This window comes from Ambystoma mexicanum, chromosome 7q (assembly GCF_040938575.1).
Source record: "Ambystoma mexicanum isolate Mex_15411 chromosome 7q, UKY_AmexF1_1, whole genome shotgun sequence".
NCBI lineage: Eukaryota > Metazoa > Chordata > Amphibia > Caudata > Ambystomatidae > Ambystoma > Ambystoma mexicanum.
In genome coordinates this window covers 570,140,981-570,168,345 of record NC_090941.1, presented here as the reverse complement: position 1 = coordinate 570,168,345, position 27,365 = coordinate 570,140,981, and the positions used below count along the sequence as shown (strand labels likewise).

The 27,365-nt window shown below is 42.2% G+C and overlaps 1 protein-coding gene across 3 annotated transcripts in view; it reads right to left on the bottom strand.

Moving 5' to 3' along the window:
• Positions 1-401: 401 nt before the first annotated feature.
• Positions 402-27,365, bottom strand: part of THSD1 (thrombospondin type 1 domain containing 1) — a 185,272-nt gene continuing 158,308 nt past the window's right edge. For all 3 annotated transcript variants that reach the window (XM_069639957.1, XM_069639956.1, XM_069639958.1), the window contains 3 exons: positions 20,782-21,747; positions 15,690-15,848; positions 402-2,216 (listed from right to left, as the gene is read on the bottom strand). In XM_069639957.1, coding sequence (XP_069496058.1) covers positions 802-2,216; positions 15,690-15,848; positions 20,782-21,747 — 2,540 coding nt within the window. In that variant the 3' untranslated portion in view covers positions 402-801. The remainder of the gene's footprint in view (positions 2,217-15,689; positions 15,849-20,781; positions 21,748-27,365) is intronic.

Genomic DNA, 27,365 nt, shown 5'->3' with positions numbered 1-27,365 from the left:
ATACGACAAGGTCAATGATAAGATCATTTGAACCGTAAGCAAATTTTGGGTTGAAATAGAGGCAGGCTGTGTATCCCTGAGGCATTTCCTCAGCATATAGCAGACAAAAGTCATGCAACTACGGTAATGTCCTTCAACCGGTCGTACCTAAAAGAACAACCTATACCTATGGGACATTCATGATGAGTTGGTTCCTGAGAAGCCACAAGATGATAACCTGAAGACAAGAGGCAGAATTGCAGACCCAGTACCTAATGCAGGCTACTCAACATAAAAGGCATCTACATTTGAAGGGTGCATTTCTGGAGACAAATATTCTTGCCATAAGAGGTTCGGCAATCTGGTCGCATTCCCTTGCATTAACATGTGTGTATTTGTGAAAAAGCACACCTACAGTAGGAAAAAATGTACAATTATTTATTCGTTCTAGAGCAATAATATACAATACATCAGATAACTAAAATTCCTCTGTAATCAAGCACCTGTGTTCTATTGTGGGGGTGGGGGGATAATTACGCGGAAGAAGCTGGTTTTGACTCCCAAGTTCTTGCTGATACTCAATGTGTCATTAGGAATTTTCTGAGTACAATGACCCTGTTTGGGTAAATGTTTTATAAGGATCCATTCATTACAAGAGCAGCGGACAATATAAGTTAATGGTCAGAGATGTTAGTGAAGGTGCTATCTAGTTGTTCACATCTCCTGTCAACAGACAATTGAGCAATATGCAAAATGTGCACACAGGCACAGTGAGCCATCAAGAATCCACTGAGCTCCTTCAAATCACCGGAGTCTCAACCCTCAAATCACCAGTTTCTCGATACTCAATGTGCTTGTCTCATCTTCTTCATTTGATCCAAAGTACCCAGGCAAGTCAATCATCCTTTGTTCTGCCTCAGTGAGTCCAAAGGAGGTATTGTCATAAAAGGCACACTCTGGGTCCCGGGGAAAGCTCTGGCACTTATCTCTCCTATACTGGCTGGGGCTAAGAGTCATGCATCGCTGGTAGCTATCTTTAGGAGTGAAATTGGACTCCTCTGCTTGCCTCCATGAGTTTCTGTAGGTTGCTGAAGGACCTTTCCTTGCTCTGCTTGGTTCAGATTTCTCAGTTCTTGCTGCTCGACTAGAAATCTGGTGATCAGTAAACAGACCTAGATCTTTCTCCACGAGCCTTGCGTTGTGGTACTTTGTGAAATAGTCCAGGGCTTCCCGAGTCAGCCTGGTGCCTGTAGAACACTCAATCTTTTCAGTACTTTGTGTGGCTGCTCTGGATGTAGGTCTAAACCGTTCTTCCACCCCGCGATCCCATGTCTTGCTCCTGAAGCTAGGGGCAGCAGTCTGCTTCGGTGAAAGTGTTGTCATACTTCTTTCTCTGAAGGGTCTGGGCTGCTTGGTTTCATGAAAGCTGGAAGTTCTCCTAAAGTCTGTGCTTCTCCTATAACTTTTATCGAACTGTCCTTCTCCCAAGTCTTGGTGTTTCAGGTGAGATAGCCTTGTTAGCGGCTGACCAGGGTTTTGTGCAAGTTTGGCTTGGTATGATGTCAGAGATGACCTTGTGTTTGGCTTTTCTACCTGAAACGTGGGCGCCATGGATGACTGCTGCACAAATGGAGATTTGATCCTAAATTGGCTGTTGCTGGCCTCATCCGAACTTTCAGGGGCTAATGGAGGTTTCATTATGGTAGCACCAAGGAGTGTGTCAGTCACTGGATTCTGGCACACATGGTACACCTTTGTGGTCTCCGTTAGACCCTTTTTTTTCATCTCTTTCAATTGTTGTTGTGCGAGGCGATACCCAAAAATGGGGGGTATAATTTTCTGTGTGGTGTCTTGCAACCTGTCATGGGCAGCAGAGTCGTGATTGGGAGGAGCCTCTTGGCCAAGCTGAAGACTTCGTCTATTGATCAGGGGTATGCTGATCACTTGCCCGGTTTGGGTTAGCGGCGCCTCACACCCCTCAGAGATGCTTTCCCGCATTTGATTGTGCTGGCAGATGTTCTCCAAATCAGAGTTCTTGCGGAAGCTGGGTGAATGGACAGTGTTATGTCTGTCCGGTGCTCTGCACTTCTGGGCATGGCACAGCCTTCTCCAGACGGTGAAAACAACAGTGGCTATGATGATGAACAAACACAAGGAGATGCCAGTGACAGTGACAGTGTTGTTGCTTTTCGCCTCCCTTTCTGGCTGCAGAGAAGGCTTCCCCGAAGGCTTCACAGCTGCAAACAAAAAGCATGAATTGTGAATTCTAACAATCTCTTTCAACATAAATATGAGAGTGGCTTAAACGAACTACATATGAAAATGCATTGATGGATGAGTGCATGAATGGAGGGAGAGATGGGTGGTTGGAAGGATGCATTTGGGAATTGAATTGTGTAGCTCTACAAATTGAATCCCCTGAAGGCACTGACAATCACTTCTTTATTTTTCTAAAATGGTGTCACAAACATGGGCATGTAAACATGTTTAGGGATTTGTACTACGTTTATATCAGCCAATCGAAGTAAGATTAGACAGGCTGTTATTGTCAACTTTCACCACGTTAATGTTTCAATATACAAACAATAGTTCATACAATATGACAGATACTAGGTGAAGTGCCAGGACTATGCAAATCATGCTTATTTACTTCGATTTGATTTTATCCAGACATGGCTTCATGTAGAAAAACCAAAAGGTGATGGCTGGAAGGTTATGAATTAATCATATTCGGGCTGGGCTGCTTCCATTGGTGGCAGTACCCGACAGATTTGCATATGGCTGGACCCCTTTTGCAATAGTGAAGACGGGCTAAAAAACGGTGGTGTGGAAGGTTGTGCAGAGCAGTGCCAGTCGTTCACATTTATTCAAAAGCTTCCACCCATCACTTTTTTGGTAATAGTATGACTTCATGTAGTGTACGACTTAACTCTTCCTCGATGCTGAGAGAAAGTCACGAGGGAGTGACAGGGAAACAGATTGAGGGCAGCTCAGGGGTTTGTGAGAAGCCATTATTTCAGCTGTGCTGTCCCCGGAAGCAGTACACGGAGGATTTCCCATGGGCTGTGACTCATATCCAGCCTTTTATCACAGCCTTTTCAGATTCTCCCCCATACACTGAAACTCTTAGATTCAGATATTGGACATGTGACTGCCCAAATCCCAGACATTATTAAGAGAAGAGACTAGTGGGCTGGGAAATACCAGCAGAGATTGCATTTGCGGATTAAGTCTGGAGAATTGACGTGCAGAGCTGACATGGGTCACAAGAATTGTTGAGATCACACTGCTTACCAGGAGTCCACAAAGAGAAATGCAGGAGACTGGAGGCACCCCTTATGACCAATGAGACAACAAGTAATGTTCAATGTTGGTTTTCCTTAATCTACATATGTCCACTTATGTATTGTCCCCGGTGACTGTTCCATTTACTCCCCACCACAACATGGTCAGAATGTCCTTCAAACTCACCCCATTGTAAGAAGCTCACTGCTTCCCGTCAAATCTGATTTCTTATCTATTGTACATTCTTTTGTGTTTAAAAGAGTATTTTTGCTCCCTGTATATCTAAATAAATACATTTTAAAAAAAGAATGTGAAGAGAACGAACAACACACACACCAACTCAATGAATTCATGAAGCAATCAGGTGGTCACTATGACAGTGCCGCCTGATCCAGCACACACATAATATCAAGTACATCTGGGAGGCAAGAGGGATCCCAGACCATCAGCCAATCATGTTGGAGCAGTGAGAACAAGGGCCAGATATTCCCTGACAGGCCCTCATTGCCCTGGTTTCCCAAGTGCAAACAGAATGGAGATAGATCCAGGGTGAGGGTGTTGGTAGGAAAACAATTGACAATGTGTAGGTGCAGGAAGCAGCCAGAGATGTAGAGTAACGCGACCTAAAGAAGGAGTTAGGACAAATAACCAGGGAAAGGTCTGAGTTTGGGGAGGAACGAAGAAACAGTAGGAGGTTCAAAGGGAGACAGAGAGAGTGGAAAGGAGTTCATCAGAGGCATGGAGAGGTTGGAGGCAGAGAAGACACAGACTGGTCAGGAGGTGGACAGTAAAGTTCAAGATAAGCATTGGCCAAGCCAAGAGGCCCAATGGTTGAAGTGTTTACTAACGGGCACAAAGCAAGAACAGTGGGTCCAGGGTTTGAGGAAAGCCAAAGATGAGGTGCAAGGAGATGCAGAGATTGCAAGAGTTAAGAGCCTCGTAAACCAAAGAATGTGATTGAGCTAGGATACCCAAAAGCTCTAACCAAAATTCTGGAGGGGCTTACAAGAGAATGCTATAAATCTAAATGGATATTATCAGGAGAAAGAAAACAATAAGAATGGCATTGCCGTAGCCCTAATCTACACTCTGAATGAATTACTAAAACCACTTAGGAAACTAAGACTTGTTGGTACACTTCATGGGCTTGTGGTGGGGTCCTCAGACGCTTGACCTGGTGAGAGGCTCCTGAGTACCCTGAGCCTGGGGGCTCACAAATGTTAGAGCTGTAGAAAGATCAAGCAATAACACAAGTGACGCAATAAGCATGTTTCAAACAAAGATGTTTTTTCTGTGGTAAGTCGGGAGGGTGTTGGACCAGATGCCCATAGATGCTAAGGGAGGAAATAAAAATGATAAGGACATTTTTGATGAAACAGTGTTGGGCATAGGACAACACAAAGCGGGACAGTCTCATTGTATCTAACACCTACAGTGTGGCTTTTTCAAAATCATAACGTTTGAAACCTAGTCTTAAGGAGTCCTTGTCATTCCAGGGTCCAACTACTGCACAAAACAATGTCCCAAAAGGTGACCAACAGAAAGATCCAAAACCTAATCTTAACAAGTGCTTAGTCTTCTGGCTGACCCAAAGCTAAAAAAGTAATCTGATGTTGGGCCAACACAAGACTTCACAAATCCCACTCCTGAAGTACAGCATAGTCTAAATACAGCCCACAAAAAGGTTCCCCCTGGGAAGGCACTTCCCGGTGTTACACACAGTCTGGACCCTCCACTGGTCTTCCTACTTTCAAGATGCACATTTTAGATCTCACCCAGGTCTTGGGGTTTGCAGGCTTTACACTCAGGCTTCCTCTTAGCGTTGTGTGTTCCAACTTGTACTGGGCCTTCCTTTAGAACCTTCTCACTGTACTTATAAGTCTCTCCCCAATGTCTGGTAGGTCACAATACTAAGTAGGCCCCTACCAGACTTTGTGACTCTTAGAGTTTTGGGCAGGTTTCTTCCAGACCTCTACTTTTTCAGCTTTCAAGTCTGAGGCCTCTCTGCAACCTATCAGGTGTTCGTCTGCAACCAACAGTCCTTTTTGCAAGACCCCTGTTGTTTTACAGTATTCAAGGAAAAGGTCTGTCTTTTTACCCTCTTGGATTCTCAGGTTTTCAGGACATGTTCCTATTAGACCTGGTTCATCTCATAATTAAGGAATGATCTAGTCTAGACCCCTGATACACCTTGTTCAATGTCTAGGTCTCTTGTAGACTTCGGGTTATCAACAGCCAATGGTTATGGCTCTTTGTCTTCTCAAAATGTAATGTCTATGTTTCTCTTAGAGCTTTGGTTTTGAAATATTTGATTTTAGGGGTTTGTCAGCGACCTCAGGTTTCTCAGCATACAAAATGAAGTCTCTCATATACTTCAGCTTTCTTGGCATTCAATATTTCAGTTTCTCATACACCTCTAGTTTCTCAGCCTCCAGTATTTAGATTTCCCAGAGACCTCTGGTTTCTCAATACTCACTTGCTCAGTTCTCCCACACACCTCTGATTTCACAGCAGTCAATGTCAAGTCTCTAATAAACACACAGTTGTGTTCTTAGCATTTAGTTTCAGGTATCTCATAGACCTCAGGTTCCTCAGTGATCTCTTATTTAGGTCTCCCAGACACCTCTTGGTTCCGGTAGGACCCAGTTTCTGAGTTAGTAGGGTATGCTGGTATCCCTCTCCAGTAGGTGCTCTCAGAGTTTGCCAGTAGTGACCTTAAGCCAGAATGTCTGGAGGCAAACGGTCGCCTAATTCGTAACTTTCCAGGTCATCATCTGAATTTCCTGAGCCTTAACTGAGGATAGGTTGTGGGTCTCTAAACATGAATCATGGTTCCCTATGTGATGGACCTGGAACTCTGAAGGTTGCATGTTTAATACTGGCAATAGTTACGAGTGGTTGTGTGTCTGGTTTTGGTTTCAGTTAGTTGAGGCAGCAGGCCATGAAGCTTGGTGATCAGTTAAGGCATTTGTATCAATTCTCATCATCCCACTCCTGACATCACTTTTAGCATGGTGAAGCAATGACACAAGTGATGCAACAGGTATGCTTTCAAGGAAAATGTTTTATTCTGTGTTAAGTCAGGGATCGGGTTGGACGAAACCGCCCAGAGGAGCCAAGGGAGGATCTAAAAATTATAAGAAGATTCCTGATGAAAAAGTGTCAGAGATGGGACACAAAAAGTGGGACAGTCTCAGTTTATCCAGCAACTCCATTGTAGCTTTCTCAAAATCATACATTTTCAACCTACTCTTAAATAGTTATTGTCCCTCCAATGACACCCTATCCTACAAATCAATGTCCCAAAGGTGCACAACAGAAAAATCTGCAACCTATCCTTAACAAGTTCTCAGCCTTCGGCTGACCCTAACCAAAAACATAAAGTGTTCCAATGTTTGGCCAACACAAGTGTTCACAAATTCTATTCTTAAATTCCAGCCCTAGTCCAAACACAATATGAAGAAAAGTTCCCCCTGGGGAGGCTCTTCAAGATGTTACTCACTGTTTGGACCCTCATTCGGTTTTCCTGCTTTCACAATGCACCTTTTAGACCTCTTCCAGTTCTTAGGGTTCACATGGCTTACGTTCAAGCTTCCTCTCAACCTCTTGTCTTCCAGCTTGTACAGGGCATTCGTTCACACTTATTGCTGAACTGCTTAGTAGTTTTCCAAAGTCTGGTACTTCACAATATCAGGTAGGATTCTTGTCCTTTATGTCAGGTCTCTTACAGACCACTGCTTTCTGCACTGTTGGGACTCCTGTCTTTCTTTGTCTGCTCTGGTTTTCAACTGCAACTGATATGCATTTACCAGGCCCCTGTTATTTTACAGTATTCACGAAACAGGTCTCTGCCTGACCTTTGTGTGCTCCGTTTGTCTGGACAGGTCCCTGTTGGATCTCTTGCATCTCAGCATTCAGGAATGGTTTTGTCCAGTCCCCTTGTTAGAACTTTGGTTTTGCACTATTCAATTTTCAGGCTTCTCATAGATCTCTGATTTCTCGGCATACCATATTGAGGTCTCAGCATTCAATATTCCAGTCCCTCATATACCTCTAGTTTCTCAGACTTCAATGTTCAGATTTCGTATAGAATTCTGGTTTCTCAACATTCCTTTGCTTAGGTCTCCCGCAGACCTCTGATTCTCAACATTCAATTTCAGGGATCTCATAAAACTCCTCGTTCTTAGCATTAAGATTCAGGTCTCTCATAGGCCTTGGGTTTCTAAGCATTCACTGTTCAAGTCTTGCATTGACCTCTTGGTCTCTAGTATTCACGTGTTATGGGAGAGCTCTGGGTTTCTCGGCATTCACTTGATACAGGTCTCTCATAGATCTCTCCTTTCTCTGCATTTGCTTGTTTCAGGTCTCTCATAGACAATTGATTTCTAGTCATTGCAAATTCATATCTCTCCTAGACATCTGGCAGGCCGCATACACTTGTATCAGAATCTGGGTAGCAAGCAAGGACTCCAGCAATGTGGACACTTTGTACCAAGCAGCAATCTCCATATCCCAGCAGTGAGCAGCGAAGAACACATCCTTCTTCTCATGGGATGATGCTGACCTTGCTGAGCCCAGCCACCCTCCTTTATGGTACCTACAGGATTTGTGTATTTAGACCATCCCTTGGGATTTGATGGGCCACCTGGGTCCTGGGTCAAGGGTTTGGATTGCGTGCTTTATCTGGTTTCTCTTAATTGGCCCTTAAATTCATAATAAGAAGTCACATCAAGTTGGTAATTTACAGTATTGGGCTCACTTGGTGGTTCTCGTGTGTATGGGTGACCCGTAGGAGCTTGTCAGTCTACCCTATCCCTTATCTTCCCAGATTCTGTGAGGGGCTGCTTTGGCATCGCACCCTGAAAACATGGCTCTTGTCATCTCTGTTTCTTTGCTCTTCTCAGCAAGTATGTTTGGAGTCCATTATTATCAGAATCCATTAACTCTGCTGGTCTGGGAATGGATGCCGAGCACTTCTTGGCATTCATACGTTCAATCACTCTAACTGGTCAGGAAGGGCCTGCAGCAGTCTGCAAGTTACACTCTCACTGGGAGTTGGGGTCTTGAATATCGTGGTCAAGAAATTATGCACCTTGATGGAGGTGGCTAACCTGTGGGATCCCACTCCATCTAACCTCTGGGGGGCATATCGAGAAGTAGCCAGAACAACCCAGACCCTTGCAGCTCACCAACTCGCATGTTGGAATGAGGAGTTCCGTCACCACGGAGCTTGGAGGAGGCCCAAAAGAATACACAGCCTGAGGTGGACTCCATAGAGGACTGAACCTAAGTAAAGGTCCAGAAGATCACATATCCACACTTGCCACAATAACTGCTTCATGGAATTGTATATGGGCAAATGGAAAGAAATCAAGTGCCATCTGGAGGCCAAAGAAACACACAGGAGGGCCATTTATCACGAGAATCATCTCCCAGAGGATCCCTGATCATAGGGCACACATCAGAACTGTGAGTGGCTGTGTACAGTAAGAGACCTTAATACAATACCCTCAAAGCACTTCCACTCCTTTTATGATGAGAACTGGGCCTTTCCAATTGCTTCACCGGTTAACTTCCAGAATATCCAAAAGAGTGACCAATGAGCAGTAAAACAAATACTTCTCCACTATATGCTGTAGTGCTTCTTCTGCAGCCAGACATCAGCATTGTTGATCCAGTTGTGCCTTGCCCCAACAATCTGTATGTCACATCAGATGGGTTTCACACACTCCAAATGTGCAGCTAATCTCTCCCTAAACACTGTAACAATTTCATTCAGGATGGCAGGTCACGCCTTCAAAACTGGTATTATCCAATCTTCTTCCCCCCTCCATTTGCCAATGCTCATGACATGAACAGCTATCAAAATTACCGGGGTGGTAGTATCTCCCACCACCTTCGAGCTCCCTCTGCCAATCTTTAAATCTGGCAGCGGACTATGCCAGATGGGTGGTGGTGGTGGAGAGTATGCAGTGCATCTGATAGATCTGCTGGCAATGGCTTTGATTATTCATTGAGTGGTGAAGACACATGCAGCTCTATAATCTGATTCTTGTGCACCTCGGTTGCCAAGAAAACAACTAATGTAACTATAGGTGTCCCAGTATGTTTGATAACTAAATGTTTCTTTTCAGGACCAAAGTTCAAATTGATTTAGTATTCCCACTTGTGTACAGGTGCGTTATAAATGACTTATATCATATCATATTGCAGAGCCTCTGACATCAAATCCCAATTCATGTGGATGTATGTGATTTCTTAAAACATTTTCAAAAATAGTATACCACTGAGATCTTTGGATTTCTTGGCCCAAGTCTGATATCCCTTCTATGATGACTCTTTGCTGAGAAACAGTCCTCATCAAACCTGTCTTGAGACTGACCTATAATACTTATGGAGAAAACATATCCATAACTCAATTATAAATCTATACATCCTTGCCATTCCCTGCCATATTTCTTCTCAGATGCAAATGGATCCTCAGATGACTAATTGTGAACCATTGGTCTAAATACCCATTTATGAAGCTTTCCATTAGCAAAGTTGATAATCCTCCCTCATGCGGGAGCAAAGCTTTTGGTAACTCAAAGTATAACAGTCTGTGTTTTCTATAAGGTAGGCCATTCCTGTACCTCAAAGAGTTGGATATGTACAAAGCAGGCATTCTCTAAAGAACTGTCAATCCTAAAATATGGGCTATACGCCAAGGATTCATGCTTACTGCAGTGCAATCAATTAAACTATCAAAACCAAAGAGCATATAAGGGAAACTTTGGAAACTCTCACAACTGGTTCTCCCATTATAGGGAAGCAGCATTATCAGCCCAAGCGTTCTATGTCATAATATCTCCAATACAAGTATAGAGTACTAAAATCTATTTATATATATTGGGCTCGAGACCCATAACAGTTGGTGGGCATACCAGTCTGGGGTGTACTGGCGATAGTGACATTTCACCAACCCCACCCATTGACCCTGCACAGGACAGAGTCCGGCCCTGTGCTATCAGCATCGGCGATTTCGGGAGATTGACGATTTTGCGATTGTTGGATCCAGCCTCACAACAGTTGGTAGGCTGAAATGTTGGCCCGAGGTCAGCATGCCGGTTTGGGGTGTACTGGCAAAAGTGAAATCTGACCAACCCCACCCATTTGCCCTATGCTATCAGTATAGGTGATTTCGGGAGATTGACGATTTTGTGAATTTTCCAAAAATAGGAAGTTAGGACACACGATCGGCATAACTGTCTGGGGTGTACTGGTGATAGTGAAATTTGACCAACCCCACCCATTCTCCCTGCACAGGGGCGGAGCTATTAGTATAGGCGATTTCGGGATATGGACGGTTTTGCGATTTTTCAATAATAGGAAGTTATGACACAATAAAACATACACAAGGCTATAAGAGACCCCCATGTGCATGTCAGCTACAGACACGGGCAACGCCGGGTGGTACCGCTAGTATCAATATAAACATAAGAGTGAATAAATATTGGCCTCTTATTTTTAAAACAATGACAAAGACAAAATATAGATCTCCTATTTATAGAAAGCAATAATGCCTGTTAATTTAAGGAATCTCCCAACACACCCCTTTTCATCTATGATACAATTGATTGTATCAGATGTACACAGTTTTTACATTGTTGGTAGATAAATGGACATTCACTTATAACAATGGTTCAAAGTAACCATGTTCTCTCCCTGAACACACTGGCATACATATTAGCACAAGGAAAGCAAAAGCCTCAGAATGTTGCACGCTGGGCCTAACAACATACTAATGAAAGAAGGTTATTTGGTTAATGTGTGCAAGCATGGAGGCACTTTTGCGTATTCGTTCTTAACCTCTGAAGGTGTACTCTGTTTTCAAGGCTGCTCAGCTCCTTATATCTTCTTTAGTTTTTCCCACCTTTTTTTATTGTTCTTCTCTCCTTGTTAGTCTCCCTGCTTCGGACTCTATATAGCCTATCCCCTCATGATTCCATCTCTGCTGCCTTATTTTCTCTTTGCGGTTGTCTTCTGAATCTCATTTGCATTTTAATTTTCTCTTGTCTTGTTTTCAAGTGTCTTTATGATTTAGCCCCTCCCTATCTGTTTTATATGGTTTCTTTTCAGTCTCTATCTCGGGCCCTCCATTCCGAGTCCCTTTTTCTTTTGTCCACTCCTTGGCCCACATGTGCTTCTTCTCATTTTCGCTCCTTATCACTCCTAGTTCCTAAGCACTGCAATCTTCTCCCACTGTCTTTACGCTCAATTCACTTTTTTCAAATCTGGTTTGAAACTCTATCTTCTATCTAATTCACTTATACTCCTTTTGATGTGAATGTATTGTACCATTATAACTAATCTGTAACGCGCATAAGCATGAAGTGCTATAAAAGCTCAATAAAATACAAATAGGGTTTTTACGTTATTAAGGTCAGGTTTGATTATGAAGGTAATGTAAATAGGCTAGAACAGAATATCAAGTCTGGTCAGTATAATCTAGTTCTATTAAAGTGACTGCTGTGGCTTGTGCCTTATTCATTCTTGAAAAGATGACAATTGTCCGTGTGCGCTGCTAAAACTCTTCTAAGAGGCACCCAGAAGGAAGCTGGCCAAGTTCACATGCGAACAGCTTAGAGGGAAAATTGCTCATTAGTTGTATTGACTTATCAAAGGATGCTTCATTCCGACAGAAGGCATTGCTGCACCAAATATTTATGAAGCCTGAAATGTAAAAAAAACATTGTCACACATCCAAGTGAGTTACAAAGGGTGTTTGTGTGTGTGTACAAGTGTGTGTGAGTGTGTGTGTGTGCTTGCCTGTGTGGGTGCCAACACATACATAGGTGTGCACACACACCACACACACACATCTTGTGTGTGCCAAACTGCATGCGCAAATCTCTATGCAGATTCTGTTCATGCTCAGACGTGAAATGTGGGTGGGTCCAGGGAGTGTAAGACATATACTGAACAGCAGTTCTTGTTCTCAGGAAAAAATCTCGATCTCTGTCTGATCTTGCTGCACTTTCATCTTTGCACTCTACCTTTGACTCTGCCTTACTTGCGGCAAAAACAATCGTACTTTTTGGATCTTACTGTTTCTCTTTCACACCACCCTCGTGCTCTCTTCCAACTTCTCCACAACATCCTGTCTCCTAAATCACCTGACCTGTGCCTACTTTCATCCCTTTCTTCCTCTGACTTTGCCAGTTAGTTCACATCTAAAGTTGCTAATCTCCATTCTGCTTTTGCTTCTTCTCCTACTCCTCATCCTTCTTTTTCATCTAGTTCACCTTCATACTCGTTATCCTCATTCTCTCCTCTTACTGATTCTGATACTTATGCCCTTCTTACCCATGCCCATCCAACGGCATCTCCTTCTGATCCTCTTCCCTCTTCTCTTATTCCACATGTCTATCACCAGTTTCTTCCTAATCTCACTTCATGTATTAATTCCTCTCTTTCTAACTAATGTTTTCCTGCTACCTTTAAGCACACTCTTATTTTCCTGATTGTAAAATTCCTGAGCAGTCTGCATATGCCCCAGTTGCTAGTTTCCTAAATCTTAATTCTCTTCTACCACCTCTCCAATCTGCATTCCGTCCTTCTCATTCTACTGAGACTGCACTTTTGCATGTCTCCAACTCTCTTCTGTCTGCTCATCATTCTAAGCTCTCCTCTATACTTATTCTTCTCGATCTATATGCGGCATTCCACACTGTTGATCACACTCTTCTTATTTCTTCCCTTTCTTCTTTGGGTATTACTGTGTCTGTCCTTGAATGGTTCTGCTTCTATCTCTCTCGGCGCTCCTATTCGGTACCTTGGGCTTTGCACACCTCTTCCTCACTTCCTCTTCTCTATGGTGTCCCTCAAGTCTCTGTACTTGGTCTTTTCCTTTTATCCCTCTACACTGCCCCTCTCTCTGCTCTTATTTCTTCATTTAATCTTTCCTTTCATCTGTACGCAGATGATACACAAATCGTTCTCTCTTCTTCTTCCTTTGACTCTATTCTGCACTCCACTGTATCAACATGCCTTTCTGCTGTCCAAAACTGGATGTCTTCTAATTTTCTACACCTCAATCCTTCTAAGACTTAGGTTCTGTTCTTTCCGGCTTGAACTATTCCTCGCTACTCTTTCTCCCCGTCTCTCTTCTTTCCTCCTTCTTCTTTGCCCTTTTCCTCTCCTGCACACGATTTGGGGGTTATCTTTGAATCCTCGCTTCACCTTTAAACAACATATCTCTTCTATTACTCGCTCCTGTCGCTATTCACTTTTTAACATCTGTCATGCTTGCCCCTATCTCTCTTTCCATGCTACTAAACCTCTTCTGTTCTGTTTGGTCTTTTCTCCCAAAGACTTCTGCTCTTCTCTTCTTCTTGGCCTCCCTGCCACACATCTTCTTCCTCTCCGATCTGTTTATAATTCTTCGGTTCATCTTCTCTTCTCTTTACCTTTTTGCTCCTCTATCACATATTCTTTACTGTCTAGTTCACTGCTTCCCTTTGAATCACGTCTTCTCTACCATTTTCTTTCAATTCCTTTTAAGTCTACTCATAGCTTGGCTCCTCCTTATCTTTCTTCGCTAGCCTCATTCTGTTCTCCCTCTCTGACTCTCCCACCTGTGCTTCTTCCCGTCTCCCTCTCTCTATCCGCTCATCTTCATCGCTTCGTATTTTTCAATTTAACCTTCTTTCTTCTTAGTGACTATCTATTCCTCTCCCCCTCCTTCTGTTTTTAGTAGTTTTTTTGTGCATTATCATGTAATTGTACCCCTTTCTAATATTTTGTAACAGCGCTATTGGCGAAAATCACTTTATAAATTCAATAAAATGAAAATGAAATGAAATCAAAAGGATGCACTCTGGGTTGCGAATCAGCCTGCATCTCACAAGCCAGGTGCAGGGGAAAGTACAGTGAAGACACAGGTCATATCTGTGTACCGCCTGTATTGCTGTACGCCTGAGAGAAACCATTATGCAAAGCATGAGTGTGTTTTTACATATCCCCCACTGAAAAGAGCATTACCAGTGGTGGACCCTTTAGACTAGGTCACTAGAAAGGCACACATCGCAGCACGCAAATGGGTGGTGGACTGGATCCATCCCTCCACAAACATAAGTCCTGTGAGCCAATAGGTGTGTATCTGTTTGCCACGCATACAATATCCAGAAATTCATAGAGGATCAGTCTGCACGTCCCTTGTTCTCACAGCATGGACTTACTCCTACATCCATGTCCCATTCAGGGAATTGAGGCCAAAGATTCTAGCTCTAGCTAACATCTCTAACCATTGCTTATTATGCAATGGGGGATAATGACATTTTGCAATTGTAACAAAAAAGCTCACAAATTTGAAATGTTGAAATACAGCCCAAAAGGGAGGGAATATTAGGTATTTGTCCCATCTACCACTTATTTTAATTATACTGATTGACAGTGATTAATGTCAATTTCTGTTATCCACTGCCCACCGCATCAGTGGCCCCAAGTCCCACACATCACTTAAATGAAGGAACTACATTTTTGAGAGATTTGTTTTCAAATTAAAGGCATAATATGGACATTGTAAAACGGACTTCTGTTAGTTTAGTAGCTACCTATAACTATTTTAAACACACAAATGATGACACATTTACATATTTTGTGCTGCAATATTTCCTTTTACCTGCTATAAAATTTGGAAATCAACGCCACTATATCTTGGTGTTCTGAATAATAGTATTACTATCATTGATTATATAAAGCACCTTTTTAAAGTAGACTTTAAGTAAAAAGCCATTTTTAAACAAAATAAAAAACATAAATAAGAATTTAATAAAAGCCTACATTTTGGCTTCTGGGTCAACCCAGTAAAAATCCATAGAAAGGAATGAAGTGCTTTATTTTTAAACAGTTCCTAAAAATAACTCAAGGTGAGCGAACCTGTAGTTTTATAATAATGTGTCATGCCAAGGTGTCATCCACACGATATAAGATAATGGGTTGTCTTCTTCATTTTCCTGGGAATTAAAGGCAGGGCCTCCTGTTTAAGTACAGCCAGCAATAGCTCTGGGCATGCCAATACGTTGTGATCTTGCGATCATGTTCTTTGCCCCCTTCGTCTCCTCTCCCTTGCATCCTGTGCATTCTGCATTTTTGACTTGCTTCTTGATCTGTGCTCCTTTTTTCGAGATGTATTGGTTTGTTTGCTTCTGGTCACTGGGGGCGGGGAGGTTCTGCTTTTGGCTTTTCCCCTCAGTTTTGCTTCCCCTCCCTCTGAATTCCATGTTGTATCCTTGTTTCCAAAGTACAACAATGTGGCTTCATGGAAGAGTCAGACCTGCCTGCCCTCCAATAGAAAGACTAAGCCAAGGTCACCTGTCCACCTGACCAGTGATTACTAGAGATGATACTTTCATTTTTACACATGAATAGATGTGAGCACGTACTTGAACAGTCATCCAGCGAGCACAAGGAGTCCTCTTTTGGAGTTCCGATGCAGCCTGGCATCAATGTTGAGGATGTGAGACATCTTCTGGATCGCTCACGGATGCCATCACCACAGGTCACACTACAAGGACTCCAGGTCTGCCACATGCCCCATGCTTCTGAAAAAGCATAATAAAAAACTACAATTTAGAGGGTTTTTAACTTTTAAGGAAAAACAAAGCTGACTCCATTGATAACAATATTTGAGAATTTGGGAGGATAGTTTGCAATACTCTGCTCAAACGAAATTAACATATAAAGGAGTGCCTTGTCAAGAATCGAGATGGTTCCATTTTATGCAAGAAAACAGCAATGTTCCCTATTGCTTCCCCAGTTGTCTACCATTTTTATTAAGCATTCTGGGTGGGGGCAAACCTTAGCTTATAATTTCTGTAAATCAAGCTTTCCTAAGTGCCTCCCTCACGAGTGTCCAATTTAGAGCTCTCTAAAGTTTCTGTAGCTGTATATTAATAGGAAGGTTTATACTTATTGGGATTCATTTGTAGGGATCTTTGAAGCGGTTGCCATGGCACTTAGAAGTTGTCAATCTACGTAGGTGAGGATTTCAGGTACAAATGCAGCACAAAGTAAAATATAAAATCATCTAACCTCGGCAATAGGGTTCATGTCTTCCACATGTGGGGAATTGCAGAAAAAGATGTGTAAGTTATCACCTCACACTTGAGTTAATGTGAAACTCCTTTGTGGTGTGTGCAATATGACTGGCATACTTTGATTAAATTGTAACCACTGGCAACCTTCCAGACCATCGATTTTTAGCCCTTCGAGCAATTAAAGAAGAAGGACCATATGCAAATCAGGCTGTTTCACCCCAAAAGGGGAAGTCTAGCCGGGATTGCTAGGTCATCATGTCCCTTTTGGGCGAGACCATAGGAATTCTCCGATATGTGTTTTTGGCCACGTTGGGAGTCATCAGTGAGGTGTAGCTTGGGTCTCTTCTCTAGACACAGTATGCCCAGGACACAGCTCTGGGCCTACCCATCCCACTTGGGGTGACATTTGCCAAACTGAAGGTTGATGGCTATTCTGAATGAATCATAATATCTGATCTTGCTATGGGAAACTTGCCAGGCCATTGATTTTTCAGCTTGTCATGTCATTAAAGAAGGGGAAAGACCATATAGAAATCAGGCTTCGTAGATATTGAAGCCATATATTACTTCCAATGTTAAATGTATTTTTGTTTGCTTTTATTGTGAGCTGAACTTTTGTTTTATTTTTTCCTGATCTATAGCAGACGGACTAAGACAAGCAGAGGTGCTGGCAGAGTGATCTAGTGTTGCTATCCTATCTGTCTCAGTATAAAAAGGAAAACCTTTATGCTTAATTATGTTTTACAAGATCAAGCATCCCCTCTGTACCTGTGCTGGAGGTAGATACGCTAGACCTTCTGTGCATAATATCCACTCAAGGCCCACCATTCTTGGTGGGGTGGAAGTAAGCTTCAATACTCAAGTCTCCAATAATGATTACGAGGGTGGTGGTATTCCAGCGGTAAATTTGCCAATAATGCAAATTTGGCGGTGCAGGAAAAGTGGCAGTAACAGAATTTCGACCACTTTTTCCCGCAACACCAAACTTTTAATGAGGCCATAAGCCTCTTTATGTGAAACATGCACATTTGGGCTGCCCATCTCATCATTGTTAAGAAACTACTCTTTTTCATCTTCGGAACATTGAGAACTGGTGTATTCTATTACTCTGATCTTTGAAGAATTGAGCAGTGGAGTATCAACCCCAATGAAAATGGGGTGGCTGTAAGTGGACAATTGTGTTAGTGTACAATTGTTTGCATTAGCTCATAACCATATTACTGTGCACACAGCTGATATGGTTCACACATAACTGTTATTGCATACACAGTTGTGCTATTTTACAAACAAATGATTTACCATAGGAACATTTGGGTCAAAGTACATGCATTTCTTAAAAAGTGCACACTCGGGTTTCTATGGAAACAGAGGTGTTATTGTCTAACAAGTCTCAAGTGTGTTACATTTAGAATATTGCATCCATCCACCCCTTATGTACTTTTGATGCATGTAGCGCATTACAGAATCCCAATTAAATAGAGAAAGTGCTTTAAAGTACTGTGATTGTGTACATTCGAAAATAGTAGCATGCCGTGCACCAATTCAATAAACAAAAACAGCTTTAAAAGTGTAAAGTAAAATCTCTGTGCTGCTTGTTTGCAAATGTTAAATCTGTGGACCTCAGCAGTATATATGAATGTTCTGCTATACACTGAGTTCGAAGAGAGTGGGAACTTTTAAGAACTCAGTTTCAATACTTCACCTAAATGGTCTAAAATTGCTATTTTTACTGTTAAAACACGGCTCTTTGTTTTACTTGATAAGAGCTGCATTCATACATCTCTTCACTTTGTCACAGAGGCAACCTCCTAAGGACCCCATAATAGTTACATCTAAAGTGAAGCCTGCTCACAAGGAACAACTAAAGAGTCTCATTATTTTGCCAATTGCAACTCCAAGACGGTGTACAAACCCATAACAAAGGTTTTGGGACATGCTTGCCCCACTTGTTTTGATATCAGAGTCCCAATACTTTTGTTGCAATACTTTTGTTGTTTCTTTTCGGGTGTTTGCTTTTATGCTTTCAGAAAAAATAGAGGGAATTATCGTAGAATGGAAAACTCATTTAGATTTTAACCATTCTGCACACATTTGCTTATAGGTTTTGGGGAAAGTCTATAAAGCCCAGGCACCCAGAGTGCTCCTTTATGGAGAGGATGTATCGGCCCTGGTCCCTCATCCTAGTTAGAAGGTGAGGAGAGTTTTAAAAAATATATATTTCGACTACCTAAAAGTGTGACTACCATCTGTCCTTACTTAGAATTAGGCACTCGCCCCTACATAATGAGGTCCATCTGCATCCTATTTTATTCTGGCATTGTCTCAATATCTTGGAAGCTTTAGAATTCCTTAAGAAGATCATTTGGGATCTGGCTGACTAGTCCACCGGTCCCATGTGGAAATGGTTGGTCCATGTTGAATCATGTCTTATAGCCTTAGATGTGAAACACCTATAGAATCCAGCACTACCTATTTCAGAATCTCATCGACATTTAGTTCAAACTAAACTTGATGAATGAGCCATAGCGCATGTCTTCTGTGTAAGGCTGGGAGCAATTTATTGCATAATTAAGTGTTGAGCAAAACCAATTTGGCCAGTGAACAGATGAACAGTGAACAGATTCTCTACTGGCTGACGGAATCAAGGAAGGGAATGTTTTTTGCTTAGTATGGACAGAATATTCTCCTACTGACCTCTTACTTTGAAATGGTCTGTACATTAAGCAAACAGGTGTTATTATTGCCCTGCTGCTGAAGAAAACGGGAAACACTTTCTTTTGGGTTGTCCACTGTACTGTAAATCCCAGAAGAAATGTATTTTACTTGATTTAATCCAAAATGGGATTATAACTTTTTTGAAACATTTGTGTTCTTTTTTTAATTGGGCACTTTACCTGGGGTGGTGCTTGCAGTATCCAATTAATTTGAATGTGCTTGGTTTATTAGAAGTAATTATTTTAACTATCTTGATTTTAGTACACACAGGATTTTATATTATGGTTTAAAATTGGAAGAATATTCAGAATTATAGTTCGATCATACATTTGTTCGAGATTTACCTGGTGTTGGAACACACAATTTTTATAATCATAAGTGGATATTTTGGATTTCCTATTTCTTATTCTCTTTTAAGATCTCATGTTTTTTTAGATCATGTGATTTCATGCATTTACAGATCTTGATTGTGTATTTTTGTAACTCTGTTGCTTGATATGTTTCATGGAAATCTATTATTTCTAAATTAAACGAATAAATAAACAAACAAACAAACAATGCAAAACGAATGTCATGCATATTTTGAAAATTCCGGGCCGTTTGCATTCTGTGGAAATATCTATGCAATGGAAAGTCACTTTTTCAATTATCGCTGAATGATTAAAAATTCAATAAACATTTGCATTTCGGTGAAATCTTAAAAATGTTATGGCCGTTTTGATGGATGGAAAATCCTTTGCAGTATAGAAATATCCATTCAGTAACATTTCTAGGAACATTTCTATTGCATTCTTGGAAATTCTGTAGAAATTACCATGCAATGGAAAAATCCTTTCTATCAGAGAAATGTCCACTCCAATGACAGTCGTGCGCCATTCTGGGCTTCTATGCTTATCTCATTGTGAGGCATTAGTGTGATGACCTTTGACCTAGAAAATGATAAATAACGGATGTCCACACAATCGACTTATTGTACATGTTTGTATTACTGTACACTGGAATGCTGCAGAGCAGTACATTATTTGCTGGGATTCAATCCTTTGATATGCAAGCTGGACTTATATCACAGCAGAAACCACTTAACTACCTGTGCTACCTGCAAGACATGTATAGTAGCACACATATGTGCACAGTTAAACAATTACGTGTTCAAATGCATGATCTTGTATATAGCAACAGCTGCACCCTTGTGATTTTGAAACCTGTGAAAGTGATACCTAGGCCTGCAAGCTACTAAAGGCCATGAATTCAATAGCACTGTTAAGGAGAATATCGATGAGTCAGGGATATCCAGCCTTTGCATTTTCAATCAAGGGCTGGAATTACTGGCATCGCCATGGAGCCAGTCCTTCCCAGATATGCAAGTCATTATTGTGAATTAGGCAGTGTCTGTGTAGATGCACCAGCACACATTTGCACTGGAGCATTTTGCACACACATTGGGGAATTTGAAGGTATGCTGATATCTCAATGGCCATATGACTATAGGACTTGGAGGTAATTATACGACAGTGCAATAGGAATGCCAGCAACTGTGAACTTCAAAATGAAGTCATGAACAATTGGTATCTCCCAATAAAAGCTTCTTGTTTATTTTCTTATTAACCCTCAGCCCGCATGGACCCATTACAGAACCGAACCTGCATGAACCTGCAGCAATTCATTCCAGCATATGAAGGACCACTAAACTGCCAAGGTCAAACCCTTTTCATCCCATACCAACCTATATTACGCCGCATCACCACACATTCCTTTGCTCTGGGGTAGAAGTGGCTTTTGGTTGAGACCATAAAAAATTCAAAACAGTATTTATTTATCCCGAGCTCGAACAAAGTGCAGTTCATTTCAAGGTTATCATTCCCTGGATATATGACAGTTTCAGCCAGTGCAGTAATACTTTCGCCAGAGCGCCTTGGTACTTCTTTGTAGACCACAATCTTTCCATGCAGGAGGGTACAGGGTGGTGGCACAACATGCACAACTACCAATGAATCACAAGTATCTTTGTTTGCAACTACCAGTTTGTATCCAAAGCTCTTCACAAGGTCTATCGGTCCTGTTGAGGAAATGACCGAACGGGTCCGTAACGATTTCAGGGATATGAATACAAAGACCTCCTGGCCTTTGGGAACGCAGTCAAATTCCACCCATTGTGCTCTTGACAGGGAGAGTGTTTTGCTCACCTCCTTTAATACTGCCTCCTCAGGACTTTGGGTTACCAGGTCGTGAAGGCTGTTCCTGCCTTTGATCTCAATGGAAACAACTGGGAGTTCAGTGGCAACCACCGGGCACAGCTGCTCGTTTGTGAAAACTCCAACCAGTAATGAGTTTACAGCTGAATTTAGGGTCCTGTTTAGGTCAATGTGAAACATTGGCCATGAGACATTCAGCACGCTGCTTCTCCACTGAATACTACTTTCCTTTTCATCCACTGTGCTCATTATGAATTGATAGTGTCCAGCAGTTACGAAATAGAAACACTCAAATTCTATAACTCCTTGGGATTGGTTCACTGGAAGATGTTTTTGTACAATTGTTTCATTGTTGCTGATGTTCAGAAGTGTAATAGACATCATCTTTGAAGCTGATGTATCATTATCCTGGTAATTGTATTCAGTATATACTATGTCATTGCTCAAGGCTATATGACTAGGTCGCTCCAATAAAAAATATTCAATTTCTCCAAGAACTGTAATAGAAAAAAAACAGTGTTAACATTTTTATTATAACTTTCGTTCATGCATTCTTTACTTTTGCGGTTTTAAGAATTTTCACTTTTAATCTAACACATTACATATTATCCATGTCCTTTACCTTCTCGTCCACAACTATCCATCCACTCCAGATTTTTACCCTGCAAAGTTTTGCTTAAATACATATATGTAATATTACCCATTGACTTAAAAAACTATTGACATTTCATAACATGATGTGCTTTTTAAAGTTTTGAGGTCATGTTCTTGTATCTGTTCAAGGGGGTTTTATCGACCGAGCGGAACAATTATGGGTTCATTATTATTATTGGTAGTTTATTATAGCCAGTAAAGTGCTTAGAACAGAAACGCTGCAGAATAGGTAATGTTGGCAGCAGAAGCAGTTTCTTTATAGGGAGCTTTACAAAAGTGGAAGCAAGAGTTTAAAAGATGATACTAAAGCCAGATGTTTGTGTGGAAGGGGCTTGGAACATTGAAAGAGACTATACCGTTTGACAGTTACATACATTTAAGACTTAAAATATGCAATACATTTAGAGTACTCAATCATTGTGTTGGGGGATGATGATACTGTTTGCCTAAAATCCTTAATCAAGTGTGACAGGGCTGCTAACTCTGCCCTGTCAGGGAAGGGAGGGAGCCTGACTGCTAGGCGCCCCGAGGGTGCAGGAGCGTGTGCGCGCAGGCCCCCTCTCAGCCCCTCTGTATCTGCTTGGGAGGCAGCGTCAGCACCACAAATAGAGAAGCGAAGGCAGCAAAGCTACCAGAGGAAGCTGGCTCTTGGAGAGACAGAGGAAACCGGCGCCAGCTCCATTGAGAACACCGCCGATAGAAACCGCTCATCAGAGCAGCAACAGGAAGAGGAGCGCAGTTCCAGCAGCAGGCTCCTGCTGGAACACGCACATTTGGAGAGATCCACTAGACCACCAGGGAGTTATAAAACAATAACTAAAGGCCTCCAGAAAGGCCATAATAATAAAGCTCCACTAACTCACCTGTGACACCCCTCCAAGCCAGATAAGTGAATGGGTAGGGAGAGTGGCCAATCCTCGGAGGTGGTGGGCTATTTAGGAGGTAAGCCTGGGAGTTGTCTGGTGTGGATTGATTGGGTGAGTACAGGAGGAGAAGGAGGAGGACATCCGAGAGACCAGAAGAGTATAGTGCAGAAGGAGTGTGGAGGTAATTGGAGAGAGGGGTCTGTGGAGTGATTGTGTAAGGAGTGTAATAGCGGTAGAGTAAGAGTAGAGAGGGGGAAGAAGTATTTGGAAAGTGGAGATTGTGGTAGTGGGACTAGTGGAGTAGAAATGGAATGGAGTTGTTGGTAGTAGGGTGTGGTAGTGAGGGTAGAGAGAGGGAAATAAAAGTGGTAGTAGAGCAGTAGTAGTAGTAGCAGTAGAGGGGGAGTAGTGGTAGCAAGGAGTGGTAGTTGAAATAGAGAAGTCATAGTGGTGAGAGGTGGTGGTGGAGTTGGAGTACTGGTAAGATCAGGAAGGTAGTAGTAGTAGCGGAGAGGTAGCACTGACAAGGGGGCCAAATAGTGGGAAGGGCAGAAGGGAGTTAACATCAAAGGGTGGAGGTAGGAAGGCAGAGTGTATGATCAGAGGGATAGTAGCATGGTGGGGAGGAGAGCATCTTGAGGAACATGAGTAGGAGAGTTTAAGGTGAGACAATGCTTGTGTAAGGTGAGAGTGACACAGTATGAAAGAAGGGACCATCCCAAGGAGAGGGAAGTTAGAAGGCCCCTAAGGAGCTCCATAGCCATCATTTAGGTAAACCATTTATAACCCATGTTAGATCACAGACAGACAGGTGTCACTGTTCCCTAATATTTGTATTTTTGTATTTTATTAGTCTTTTATAGAGCGCCTTAAGCCAAACGCTGTACAATAAAGAATTAAAGCACAGTACAATAAAATGTAATAGACAATTAAAACCAGATTACAATCACTCAAGGGTGTAGAAGTAAGTGTGTGTTGAAAGAACCATGGAAAACAGAATAGAGCGCAGAGGGAGTGGTAGAGCATTCCAGTGGAGAGGAGCAAGAAGTTCAAAAGATCGGAAACAAGACTGAGCGCAGCGAGGGCTAGGAACCAAAAGTCTAAAATGGGCAAATGACTGCAGAGCGCGAGATATAGTATAGAAATATATGAGTTCAGTAAGATAGTTGGGAGCAAGACCATAAAGAGATTTAAAAACAAGACAAAGTTAAACTTAATTTGAGAGTGAAAAGGTAGCTAATGGAGTGTTGCAAGAGACAAGTAAATAGGGTCCTGGTAGGGGAGGAGACACAATAGACGAATTGAAGAATTAAAGACTGAATTTAGAGGGACAAGGCGAGATCTGGGAACACCAAACAGAGTGGAAGAACAGTAGAATAGTCGGGAGAAAATCAACAAGGAGATTAGAAGTTGAGATTAGAAGTTTGGATATTTGTAACGTGAGATATTGGCACGCATTATGGATGTTGGAAATGTGGAAATGGCAGGAACATGAAGTGAGAGAGATATGGTGAGAGAAAGAAAGATTTGAGTCAAAGTGAATACCAAGGTTGTGAGCTGTGGTTGAAATTGGAAGCTTAGAAGGTGGAAAAGATAGAAATGGAGGCATGGGATGAGGGGGAATAGTGTTATCAGGGAAGAACAGAACCTCAGTTTTCCCCGCATTAACAGTGAGAAAGTGAGAAGACATCCAGGATTTAATAGCCACAAGGCAAGCTGAAAGAGTGTGATGGATATCAGGGGAATAGGAGGAAAAAGAAATAGTTCAGTGTCGTCTGTGTAGAAATGGTGTGATAGACCGAAAGAAGAGATAATAGCAGCAAAATGTGAAGTGTATAAGGAAAAAAGGAAGGGGCTTAGAACTGACCCTTGAGGAACCCAGTGATCAAGTGAAAGGGTGAAGAGGACCTGCCCGGCCAAGAGACCGAAACAGTTTGGTTGGACAGGTAGGACTTAAATCAGGACAGGACAGAACCTTTAATACCAAATGATGAAAGTGATGTCAAGAGTAAAGCGTGATTCACTGTGTCGAAAGCAGCAGAAACATTTAGGAGAATAAGAAAGGAAGAGTGCTTAGAGTAGCGAGCCGAAAGAAGAGAGTTTAGAACAAAGATCAAAGTAGTTTCAGTAGAGTGAAAAGGACCAAAACCAGATTGGAATCGAGGAAGTAGAGAAGAATCAGTAACAAAAACAGAGATTTGGTTATAGACAAGGCGCTCTAAGAGTTTAGAAATATAGGATAGTAGAGAGATAGGACAGAAATTGGAGGCAATGAATGGGCTAGCTGTAGGTTTTTTAAAAATGGGACTATTCCATGCATGTTTAAATGAGGCAGGAAAAATAGACGTAGTGAAAGAGATGTTAAAGAAAGAGACAAAATAAGGGGCCTCATTACGACCCGGGCGCTAAGTGTTTAACAGCGCCGTAAAAGGCTGCGGTGCCGTTAAACACTTAGCGCCTTACTACGAGGTCCCTTTGCGGGACCCAACCTTAACGGCTGGTCTACACCAGCCGTTAAAGTAGGGACCCGCAAAGGGACCTTGGTGCTAAGTACGGTACTGCAATTTGCGGTACCGTACTTAGGGTCTTCCCCATTCCCATAGAGCCCTATGGGGCGAAAATGGGAATGGGGAAGGGCCATGGTTCAATGGGGAATTACCGCCTGCCAACCTGTGGTTGGTAATGTGGAATGTGGTGGTAATTCCCCATTGAACCATGGCGGACCCGTTACAACATCGGCACCAACTATGGTGCTAATAGCACCATTGTTTAGCACCGGTGTTGTAATGAGGGCCAAGGTATAAGAAGAGGATAGACCTTAGGAATGAGTGTGAAGGAAGTGGATCAGTGAGGGAGGGCGTAGGGTGAGCTTTAAATTGTAGAAGAAGAACAACAGCGTTAGAAACCAAGGCAAAGTGAGAAATAAAAGTTTGAGGAGTAGGAATAGAGGGAAATGATGTGCTGGATGGAAGCAAAGTTTTGATATCACGACGGAGAGAAATAACTTTCGAAGAGAAAAGATGAGCAAAGTCAGAGGCTAAATGTTGATTTAAGAGAATAGTCCGCGGTGGGAGGAGAAAGAAGTTGTGCAAGGGTTTGAAAAAGACGCCTGGGGTGGGTGGATTGAGTGTGTAGTGGATCAGAAAAATAAGCATGTTTAGCAGAGAGTAAGCAATTATCATGGAGAGCTTGATAGGAAAAGTAGGAAGAGTGGTCAGGTGCTCATTTAGATTTAAGTCAGCACCTTTCAAGCCGGCAAAGGAAACAACGCATAGAACGAAGGTGAGGAGACAGCCATGGTTGAGAAGGTTTCCGGGTAGGATGAGAAGCAGACAGAGGATGAAGTGATCTAGAGAAGATGAAAGAGATGAGGAAATAACAGTAGCCGCCTCATCAGCATTGAGGGCGGAGAAGAGTGGCATGGAAGGAAGGGCAGAAGTACATACAGATAGTATTAAAAAGCATAGGATTGAAGTTTCATAAATCACAATGAAAAAATGTTGCTGGAGAAAAGGGAACCAAGGAGTTTTGGAAAGTTGGAGGGGGTAGTGACACTGAAAGTAACTGGTGACCTGAAAGATTGATAGTTAAGGCAGATACTGAAGAAGCAGTGAAAGTTTAAATATAAATTCAATCGATCGAGAAAAGAACCAGATATATGAGATGCAGGAGTTGCAAGAGGCAAGAGAAAGTGAGAAACAAGAACAGAAAGAAAGGAAATAGTTGAGTGTATAGAAGATAGATGAAGATTAAAGTTGCCAAGTAGTACAATAGGAGTAGGACTAGGCAAAAGGTGAGATAAAAGATGGTCAATATCCTCACAAAACGAGCCAACTGGACCAGGGGCACGATAGACAATAATAAATTAAATAGGGAAAGGTGTGATGAACATTTTGTAGATAAATTCAAATGAAGAGTAAGAAGGAATGATAACTGGAGAAGTAATAGAGGAGAAGCAAGAGCATTAGAGTAGGCCAGAAACCCCACCGCGAGTAATGGCGCAGGGAACATGGTCAAAAGAAGTCAAGGGTGTAGTCAAAGAAGCAGCAGTGATTGTGTTGTGAGGCAGAATCCAGGTTTCAGTAATACATAGGAAATTAAAATTGAATCTTAGAAAAATGTCCAGGACTGCAGTGGATTTGTTGCATAAGGACCTGGTGTTCCAAAGTCCAAGGTCGATTGGTAGCAGTACTTATAGAGACCGGGGGGTAAATGAGATTGGTTTTAGTATGGTTACTTATGAGCCTGACATCAGAGTGAGAGCTTTCTGGAGACAATAGGATGTTATGGTTAGAGTCATATACAGTAGGACTAGTACTTTGGTGGAATCAAACCTAATACCAGGAGATAGCTTGCCTGGATGTACTGGGGAAGCACTGAGGTAGCAGGATGGCATTGCTACCGAGCACGATGCGCTCTCGCCATGGACAGCCGCAGACAGCAGACTTTTCCCCAACTTCGCCCTGGCTTTGCCTCCAGGTGGATGTTGTAGCCAAGAGTGGAATTGGGAATGAGGCAGGGGGGAGTGGCCAAGGTTGTTGCCCGGTAATGTAACACTGGTGGATTTCCTGCAAGCTCCGGAGGAACGGGCCAGC